Source organism: Echinops telfairi, unplaced genomic scaffold (assembly GCF_000313985.2).
Source record: "Echinops telfairi isolate 266 unplaced genomic scaffold, ASM31398v2 ScPeMD7_7419;HRSCAF=8457, whole genome shotgun sequence".
Classification (NCBI taxonomy): Eukaryota; Metazoa; Chordata; class Mammalia; order Afrosoricida; family Tenrecidae; genus Echinops; species Echinops telfairi.
The window spans coordinates 1146293-1156870 of NW_022111319.1; the positions used below are offsets into that span (position 1 = coordinate 1146293).

Genomic DNA, 10578 nt, shown 5'->3' on the forward strand with positions numbered 1-10578 from the left:
GCATGTGAAAGTTGGACATTGAATGAGGAAGACTGTAAAGAATGGATGCGTTTGAATTGTGGTGCTGGAGTAGAATATTGAAAGTACCGTGGACTGCTAAAAGGACATCCTGATTTGTATTGGAAAAAGTAAGGCCAGAGTGTTCCTTCAAGGCAAGGATGGCAAGACTTGGTCTGACATACTTTGGACATATTGTCAGGAGAGACCAGTCCCCGGAGAAGGACAACATATTTGGTATAATGGAAGGGCAGCGTAAAAGAGGAAGTTCTTCAATGAGATGGATTGACACAGTGGCTGCATCAGTGGACTCAGGCATAGGGATGATTGTGATGACAGCACAGCACCATGCAGTGTCTCATTCTGACTTGATGGCACCTAACAACAACATTTCATTAGTTGTGCCTTCCCTAGTGGTGCCTGGAACAGAATAGCAACTTTTCAGTTAGTCCAGTCCTTTATATCAGGAACCTTGGCATTTGTGCCATATAAACTGCAGCTGCTATTATTGGAAATATCAGTGCTGGGGAAAATGTACGGTAGAGCTATGGCAGCATACAATCAGAATCTTAAAGCCTTGGATTCTGGCCTAAGCCCATTCTATCCACAGAAGAGAATTATATGCTCTTTGAATGATACTGGCCCATAAAATATATAAAATGTTTTACCATTGGACACCAAATGACCATGATTCCAGCACTACTGATTATAAATTTCATCCCACTTTGTAATAAAGGGGTCTGAAAATTGGCCCATGGCCATGGGATCCTGCTGTGCAGTAAATTGCTTCCCGTATATACTCATGTATAAGCCGAGTTTTTCAGGACATTTTTAATACAGTTTTTGTGGTAGGTGCCTCAGCTGATATTCAGGTAGGCTCTTACTTGCGTATATAGGTAATATGGCTGCTCCAAAAATAATCTGTGTAACTCCCACTGAATGACTTTTCCTTGATATGCCTTGGTAAGAGAACGTAACAGAAAATGCTGAAAAAAGTTCAGTTGTGAGTGAGTGATAACAGGGCTAAATATAATTGTAAAAACTTGGAACTCTAACGTGGGAATTGGTCAACTTTGCCATACTACTGGCTTTAAAATGAGCCATCTCAGAATCAGGAGAGGGGATTTCACTATCATGAAGAAAGAACTAGGAAAGAAGTGCATCCTTTGGACCCCCAAATCCTGGCACATTGAACCTCTTTTATCCAGAGGGATAAATTGGTGACATCAAAGAATTGACAGTACTACACTCAAGGGCTAGAACACAAGACAGAGTGTTATTTTTGGATTTAATTCCAAAAGGATGCTATCCTTTGCAAAGCAGTATATGCTTATTTACAGAGACTTTTTATACTGTTGTGCACTCAAAAAGGAAGAAGACATTACACAGCTTTTTGTTTCTTTTCCCAGCAACCCTTGACTCTATATCAGACCTTGTCCTCACAAGAAGACATGCCCTTGATGGGAGACACAGCAATAGTCCTACTGATGTATTTTTGGCAGGGTACCTTGAACTCCATGTGTCTAGGGACTAGCCAATGAAAACAGCCAACATACTGACAAAAGTAATTTAACCTGGTCAGTATGAGGAGAGAGAGCTGTTTTATGCCATGTGGGAAGAAAGATATATAGATGGAAGCTACACGATCATTTTGTACTTTTCTTGTTACTCCCTTGCCCAATTCTACTTGAAAATTTCCCCTCAAAAGAAGTCCCCCAAATAGTGGAGGAGCTGTTCTCTAAACATAAACAGATCTGTGAGAGATATTCATGGAAATTTGCTGCTCAGATAATACTTTGAACAATCCTGCTGTGAGAAGTGCAGTGCGTTGATAGCTGCTAGGTGCTTCTTATTTGAGATTCACCAGAGTATTTAAGTTTGGGATCACACCCTCCCCAGACTGTTCCCAGAGAAACATTGAGCATGGTGGGACCAGGTACTACTAAGGTCAGCGCATTTCTACCCAATTCAGACTCTTCTTTTTTTTTTTTTTTAACATTTTATCAGGGGCTCATACAACTGTTATCACAATCCATACACACATCAATTGTGTAAAGCGCATTTGTACATCGTTTCTCAAAACATTTTCTCTCCATTTAAACCCCCGACATTAGGTCCTCATTTTTCCCCTCCCTCCCCGCTCCCCCCTCCCGCGTGAGCCCTTGATAGTTTATAAATGGGTATTTTGTCATATCTTGCCCTGTCCGACGTCTCCCTTCATCCACTTTTCGGTTGTCTGTCCCCCAGGGAGGAGGTCACACACAGTTCCATGTAATCGGTTCCCTCTTTCCTACCCATTCTCCCTTTACCCTCCCTGTTTTGCCACTCACACCACTGGTCCTATAGGGCTCATCCGTCCTGGATTCCCTGTATTTTCAGTTCCTATCTGTACCATTGTACCATGACTCGAATTCTATCTTGCAAGACTGGCTAGACCAGAGGAGGTACAATGGTTCAGACTCTTCTAAAGAACAAACTTTGCCCTGGATTCTCATTGGCCTGGTTGAGACCTTCTCTGACCTGCAGTGAGATCTAAGGCTCTTCTTACCCAGTCCATTGTTCTTCCTTTTCTCCTTTCATAAGTCTGATCTGCATGGTAAGCTGAAAGCTCTCCCCCCTCCTTTTCTTACATCTCTCATTTATCCTGTACGAGTGTTTCTTTGAATATGTCTTTACACTTGTAATTCTGCCTTGGCATTTGATTCCTGAAAGATCTCTTAGGCTTTCAAAGGAGCATTTAAGGAGGAAGTGAACAGTGTAACTACCATTTATCAATATTTGGAAACATTTCAGGATTTTTCCCACTACTATAATTATCAGTGTGTATTGACTGAATTTCAGTAATGAGTCTAAAGTTCATGCCTGACTCTCACGCAATTATTAGGCTCTTTGTCGGCAATCATATTTATTTTGTGACTATCTTATTACAATCCCTTCAGAATTTCTGTACAAATAAAAGCAAATGCAAATATATTTTTATTTTCTTCTTCTTATAAGAAAATTTGCGGAGCCTCTGTGGCACAGCGGCTGACTCCTGACTCCTTGTGCTGTGAACGGCAAGGGCAGCTGTTCAAAACCTGGGGCCACTTCGGAGCCAGCAAGGTGATGTGAACCTTTTGAACCTCGAACTTTATTCTTCATCTGCAAGCAACATTGCAAACTAAGAACATCTGCTACACCAGTATATATGTCTGCACCTTATAGTTTCCCATTTCAATTTATCTTGAAGATCTCTCCATATAACTACACCAGAGAGCTTCCTGATCAATTTTTATATTACCATGTCATAGATAGTGCATAAGCTCTGTTACATATTCATCAATTAATATATTTATGGACAATTTTATTGTATCTAAGCCTTTCCTATTTATATTTTACATGTGTCGTTTTGATTATGTGTAAGATGAACATATCAGCTCAAAGGACACTTTGTTAAGAAAGGGATTTCTGAGAACAAACTACAAAATCAGATTGATGGAGGGAAGGAGGTCTTCATATATTTATCTATATGTAACTCTACCTATATATGTATAATCTATCGAACTATATCTTGAACCCTTCTATACCCCTATCCTGCCCCCAGGAAAGAATGTCACAAGCAGAATCATAGAAATATGTAAAATGATGAATAGATGTATGCTAGTCCTTCAATATTTGTAGTATTTTTTCATAAACTGAAAGGAAAAATATCTAAAGGCAAAGGGTTAAATTTATAGTAATTTTTATGTGTGCAGGATTTTGGTAGTGCTAATCTGTGAATCAAAAGTCCAGGGGTTCAAGCCTACATCTCCACAGGATAGATTAGCAGCAGTATGTTTCCATAAAAATTATAGCCTTGGAAACTCTAAGAGACAGTTCTACTGTTACCAGCAAGGCCACTATGAGTTGCACTCAGCAGCAGTGGGTTTTGGTTTGGGTAATTTTTGTGTATGGGGCCAAGGGGCTCTCTGACTTCATAGTTCTCTATTTTTACAGTTCTCTATAGTTTTCTATTTAAGAGTGTGAGAAAGCTATTTTCTTCCTTCCATTCTCTATCAATTTCAATTAAACATGATGAGGGCATCCAAAGGGAAATTGACAGATCCTTATGCAAATTTTTTAAGTTTCCAAAGTTGAAACTTTGATTCATGGAGTAAAATGCTACATTTTCTTTTTGCCTGAGTTATTCAAGTATGGAGTAAAATGCTACATTTTCTTTTTGCCTGAGTTGTTCAAGTATCTAAAAAAGTAAAGCATATACCTTTATATGTCACCATTATGATATATGCAACCTCACAGCCCCCCCAAAAACCCCAAACCGAAACAAAAAACAGTTTTCAGTACTCTTGGCAGAATCGTTTTTATTTATTCCAGTTCCACAGATGTAGAAATGCTCATTTGAGAGTAGCGAGCGTTTAATGTGGTAAGGCCAGTCTGTGAAACCATGTGCTCAAATGTCCTTTACAGCAGCTTCCAAATCCACTCAGCTTCAGGCTGAAGAATAAAGTAGAAAAGTGAAAAACAAAAGTAAAATTCTATTTGTCTACTATTTCTAGTTAGTCCCTGGCGTGTCGTGGACCACATCAAAGCACAGAATGTCACAGATAGAAAAGAACTTGGATATTTGAAAAATATTTTTTTTACAAACACAGACTCATGGACTTTACCCCAGATAAACTAAATCAAAGTCGGAAGAAAATCATATGAGGAAGATCAGCTCTGCCACACACGATCTTAATAAGATACAATTGATTCAATGGTACCTAACAACAGAAACAAATATATTTACATAGGGTGATTTACAACAGACACTAAAATCACTTAAAAGCCACTTTTCATAATACCTTATAATACCCCGAATGTTACCATTTGAAATTTATTCAGTTAGGTTTTGGCTTTGGAATGTTTCAATGCTACCATTGTAATGCAACTATTAATGGAAGAATAACAAAAACTGGGGTTTAAATAAATTAGTGAGAATTACGGTATGTTGACAACTCAGGAAATGGTAGTAGGCAATAAGATCTTTTTCTCATACAGGAAATATTTTCTGGAATGTAGAGAAAAGGGAACATTGCCTGAGAAAGGTAGATTCTAGAGATATTTTTTATCAACATCTGGAGACCAACTAGAAGACTTTACTGTCTTCTAGTTGGTCTCCAGATGTTGATAAAAAATATCTCTAGACAGAGAGAAGACTGAGGGAGAAGTAGAATAATTGCATGCTTAGTGCACATCAAAGAAGCACCATATCAACATTTATACAACAAAAATATCATTTTGAAAGTCGACATTTTTAAGTGCATCAAAATTATTAAATATAAAGCAGATCTTTGTTCAGCTTCTTTCCATTTATTTTATACCTTATTATTTCTTAGTATTTCAACACACATACTAGGAGAGGCTTACAACTTTTTTATTATTACTTTAATGGTCCTTAACTTCTCATCATATTTACACTGCCAATTTCCAATCCTATGTGCACCCCCTCCTATGGGGGACACCCCCCCCCCCCGGCAAGCACCCAACCACAACAAAATCCACTTTGCCCAGCACTTCTGGGTTGTGAATTCTGTTTCCTTCCTTAATTAACATCAACTTTTATGAAGAGGAAAGGAGATGAGATTGGAGGACAAAGGAAGTCAGATTATCTAGGGTCTTGGAAATTGCAAAGATTTTTTACATTTATTCTAAGTGAAATAATGAGCCATTACAGTTTTTTTGTTTGTTTGTTTGCTAGGTTTAACTTAATTTTAAATAAATTGTAATCAATTTTATTGTTTGGATTCCTGTAAAATGAAGTGCATCCATTTAAACTGTACAATTCAGTGAGTTTTGTTAGATACATACTCCTATCAAGCTACTCTCATAATCAAGACATAGACCATTTCAATTACTGATGAACTTTCCATGTGCCCTTTCATTTGGGGTTTTATGAAAGAGAGTGACAACATCTGGTTTAATTTTCCAATAGGATACTCTGGAGCATTGAAAATAGAGAGGAGGTAGCATCAGAAGTAGGAATATATTTTAAGAGTCTACTGTCGTAATCCAGGAGGAAGATGATAGTGCCGGGGGCCAAGGTGGTCGCAGTGTAATTAATGAGAACTCGTCATATCCTACTGATATATCTGAGGCAAAATCAGAAAAGTATCCAACAAGGGATATACTAAAAAAAGAAAGAAAGAAAAAATTCTTCTACTATATCCTTATTTTATTGGTGATCTAAATAGGAATGGTAGAGCATTAGTACTAAGCATGACTCTTTCTGTAAGGGTTTAATGAGGTGTCATCATGATAAGAACACTTTTTTATCATTGCTTGCTGAATACTTAGGAATATTTTTCATCAAATACGCAAAAAGAAAAGTCTACTTTTCTAATTTTGAAAAATACGTTGGATAGAGAATCATATAATCCAAAGCAAAGCCAAAGGAGAGGATAGTAGCAGAGCCTAAACTGTGAGATTCTGGTTTGCAGAAGGCTCTGGATGACAGTGGAAGTCCAAGATATACTTGTGAGAGCTACACAGGAATAAACCTCCGGTGATTTTCCTCTGTCCATAACGGAGGGATGGGAATAAACTGCTTAGCAAACAGAGTACCGGAGAGATGACTATAGGAGATCAAAATGAGAAACTTCACTTGAATGGATAAAACCTTGTCACTTGGTCCTCTTCTTTGATACATGTTGGGTTTGATATGGTTTCAACCTTTTCTCTGTGTGTGTGTGTGTGTGTGTGTGTGCTTCACATTGGGGTTTATCTTTAATGTATTTTGTCATTGTGGGCAGCCCTCTTTTATTTTTGTTATATGTTTCCCAGTATATGAAAACCAGGATTTGTGAACCTATAGAGACAACAAGTAGAATACGTTTTCCTGGGGGGCACAGTGGGGGAGGGAGGGAAAATGGGAGCTATCAAGGAGTCCAAGAAGGAAGGAAATGTTTGAAACTGATGGTAGTAGCAATTCTACAATACTGCTTGATGTGATTGAACTATGGAATAATTTATCTGCATTAGCACCCAATAAAATTGTTTTGGAAAAAAAGAGATGGAGTGTTTATGTAATATTTTTGGGTTCCTATTCCAGGACACCTGCGAAAATTGAGAAGACTTTAACTTATAGGTTTTTAGAGACTGTAAATTAGTATGGGAGCAGACAGCCTCATCTCTAGCTCTGAGTGACTAGAGATGGGTTTGAACTGTCAGCCCTTCAGCTAGCAGCACAACACCTAATCCACGAGTCAGTATTACATTCTGTGTACATGGTGTTTCTCTGAGTCAGAATCTGCTAGATGGAACCTAACAACAACATTTAAGAAGAATACTTGTAGCAGTGTGGGCTAGAGATTGGGATGCTATTCAAACTTACCAATGGTTCTATGGGAGCAAGGTGAGGCTCTCTGCTACCATAAGGATTTACAGTCCCAGAAACCCTACATAGGGTTGTTTTGAGATAGAACTGAAACACAAGACATTTTAGTTTCCTGTAAGAAAAGTTTAAGTTATTTGGCCAAGACAAATAAACAACAAAGGCATGCAACCATGTATCTGTACTGTTTAGCATATTGTCCAACAGAATTATTTTGAAAGGAATATTTTCAGATACATGAAATAAAAGAGTGAAAATGTACTATTTCAGTGAATACCACAAAGTTAATGAACTTAACAAAGTCAATCAGTCCAGGCAATATAATTATTTCTACATCTTGAAAATGTCCTGGGTTCAGTGGTGAAGAACATTATTTGTTCTCTGACCTTGATGATCTTCAATCTTGTTGGAAACAACATTAAAATTAACCAAAAAATACTGTCATAAATATTATAATGTTTTGAAGCTATGTTGAGCTTTGAAGGAGATAACTGGAAAAGAAGGGAAGACCAAATGTCGAAAAAGGTGAACACTATAAATGAAGGCATAAAGGTAGTCATAACAGGAATAAAGTCATATTTTATAGTGACTTAGCATTTATAATACACATTTGACAGTGGGTTTTATTCTTGTGTTTTGTCTTTTTTTTTTTGTCTCACCGGAGCCTCAGAACAGTTTTTAACATTAGCAGCTTATCCCCATTTGAAGATGACTTGACCCAAACACACACATAAAAACACATAGACACATACACCCACACACAAATGCTAGTTAATGGTATACTTAAATCTCAGATTTATTTATCCTGAAACCCAGCAACGTAGAAATTTCTTGAATGTAGGGTACAGCAAATGATAGTTTGGACGATGAAACAATTATATGGCTATAAAATTTAAAGTACCTACAGAGAAGTGAAAATTGAAGCAAATTAATAGAATAATAGGCCCATAGATTATGTAGAGAAAAATGGAGGCTCAAGAGCTGAAAATCACCTTGAATTGGAAGTGGAGGAGAATGTGGAAGAAATGGAGCTAGAGAAATAGCAGTGGGAAGGAGAATTGTGAAAGTGAACATTCAGGAACTCGGAATGGATCATAAAGTTCCAATATAGCTAGGAGAGCATAATGGAATGAAGATGGTGGGGAAGACGTGGCATTTTGGGAAAGGTCATGATAACGCACCATTAAAAGAATACTTTTAAAAGCACCAGAGAAAAGAGCAGTGGAAGGAGAACTAGAGAGTATAGATACTGCCCAAAAGTAAAAATAACATTGAAAATGACAAAGGTATCTAATACAAAAACCGAAAATAACAATAGAACTATATGAAGAAGCTAGAAGAAATGAGGATAGTGTAAATGAACTAAATTATTTACAAGACAGAAAAACAATAGGAAATGTCTAGAATTGAAAAGTAGACATATAAAGATGTTATTTAAAATTATGAAGGTAATAAATAAAGTCTAATGGCCCACCAGGTTAGAACTTCTCCCATGAATACAAGACAAAACACAAAGTTCAATAGCATCTGATGACTCTAGAAATTTTGATAATTATTATTTTCAGTTTACTCTTTTTGAGAGATTCTGTTGGATTGACTCAATTTTAATTAAAAATAAGGTTGTTATTTTATACATTCATATACACATACTCATACACATTTGAAGGTGAGGAGGGAAGGCTTACCATGTGCTTATGTTTTTCTGTTTCTATGAGTCCTTACATTATACTGCTACTGAAAAGTCTCTTCATAAAACCAGTGAGATCTCTTCATTATTCATAAATCCTTCATAAATATCTAATTTAACAAATTAAAACTACAGCACGTTAAACATAAAAACTAAAACCAGGAAATGATCGTGTCAAAAAAAATAACCCCTGATGTGCGTGGGTTTGGACTGATGGCAGGTCCGATCCGCGGGCCTCTCGTCGTGTCCCATGCCAGAGCAAACGGGAACCACGAACCACTGAGCGGCTTTACCCGTGGGCTTCAGACACGGAAGCAGGTTGCATAGCGAAAAGAAGAAGAAGAAACAAATAACCCCTGATGTTGTGATTATGTAGTGTAAACATATTTCTAGAATATTTTGAAAAACTCAAAAAATCAAAGTGGTGCCCAAGAAGAATTCCTCTATCACTTGTTTTGGGATTTCCATAGATAATATTTTCCATTCTATATAATCATTAATTTGTATAATTCAATTTTATATTCCAATTAAATACTGCTAACTCACTGAAAAGCAATGGAATATTGCTAGCTGACTGAAAGCCAACACCAATTTCAGTTTAGTCTGATCAATTTCTCCTCACAAGAACCCTAAAAACCAGGGTAGAACTGCCCCAACTGACTTCCAAGGAACTACTCTGTATGGAAGCCAGCACCACAACCGGGGGGTTCAAACTGCCAATCTTTCTGTTAGCAGCCCAGCATGTTCCCTACTGTACCAGCAGTTACTCCTTACCTCACTAGGGTTTTGAAAGGAAGCAGAAGGGAATAGATTGCCTTTTCCTTTCTTATTACTGGGTTTGGGTTTTTGTTGTTGCTGTTGTTGTTAAAAATGGTGTAAAATAAAAATTTGAACGGAAAACAAAACACCCTCACATAACACTTTACCTTTCTCCCTTCATCAGTAGAATATAATTGTGTCTTCGTTTATGGTGGAGAATCAGGCTAGCTTTGCAAACTTGTTCCATGTTCATTTTCTTGATTTGGGAGTAGAAACAGAACTGACCCTGAAACACGCATTAACCTTGTTGCTGTGAGATGTAGGACTCTGATAGGATGAGGGAAGCTAAAAATAGTTCAAAGAGCCAATGCTAAAAGGTATCTAAAACTCATTAAGTATGCTTATATATTCTGCACACGCAATGGAGGACCAATATATCTCCTTTATAGACATTCACCTTTCCCTTCCAAAATGCCTTTATGTTCACTAAACAGCCTTTTGCTCACTTTATTTTCATAAGGCAAGAGGAGAAAGGGGATATCAGAAGGTCCGTTATTGTTATGTAATCTGCAACCATTTAGAAATACCAACTTATCAACCAGCTAGGTGCTGATTTGAAACTGGGGACAGGGCAATGAAAAAATAGACTTAGCTCACTTCCTGTGTGTGTGATTTGCCTTCTGATGGTGAAATACTTAAACAAAAGAAAATGCTTTTTCAATTCTATAACATACATTTATTTAAAGAAATATAAATTCTCTAAAGAAAATTCAAGTAGAACACA

At 37.2% G+C, this 10578-nt stretch overlaps 1 protein-coding gene and 1 non-coding gene across 2 annotated transcripts in view; one reads left to right on the forward strand and one right to left on the reverse strand.

The window, feature by feature from the left end:
- Positions 1–4437: 4437 nt before the first annotated feature.
- The window catches only part of CYLC1 (cylicin 1), a 27586-nt gene continuing 21445 nt past the window's right edge, over positions 4438–10578 (reverse strand). Inside the window, exon 6 of the mRNA XM_013007604.2 lies at positions 4438–4470. Within this exon, the coding sequence (XP_012863058.2) occupies positions 4438–4470 (33 nt within the window). The remainder of the gene's footprint in view (positions 4471–10578) is intronic.
- LOC115872037 lies at positions 9233–9364 on the forward strand. The gene has a single exon (XR_004047613.1). It is a non-coding gene; the product is annotated as a small nucleolar RNA SNORA42/SNORA80 family (small nucleolar RNA).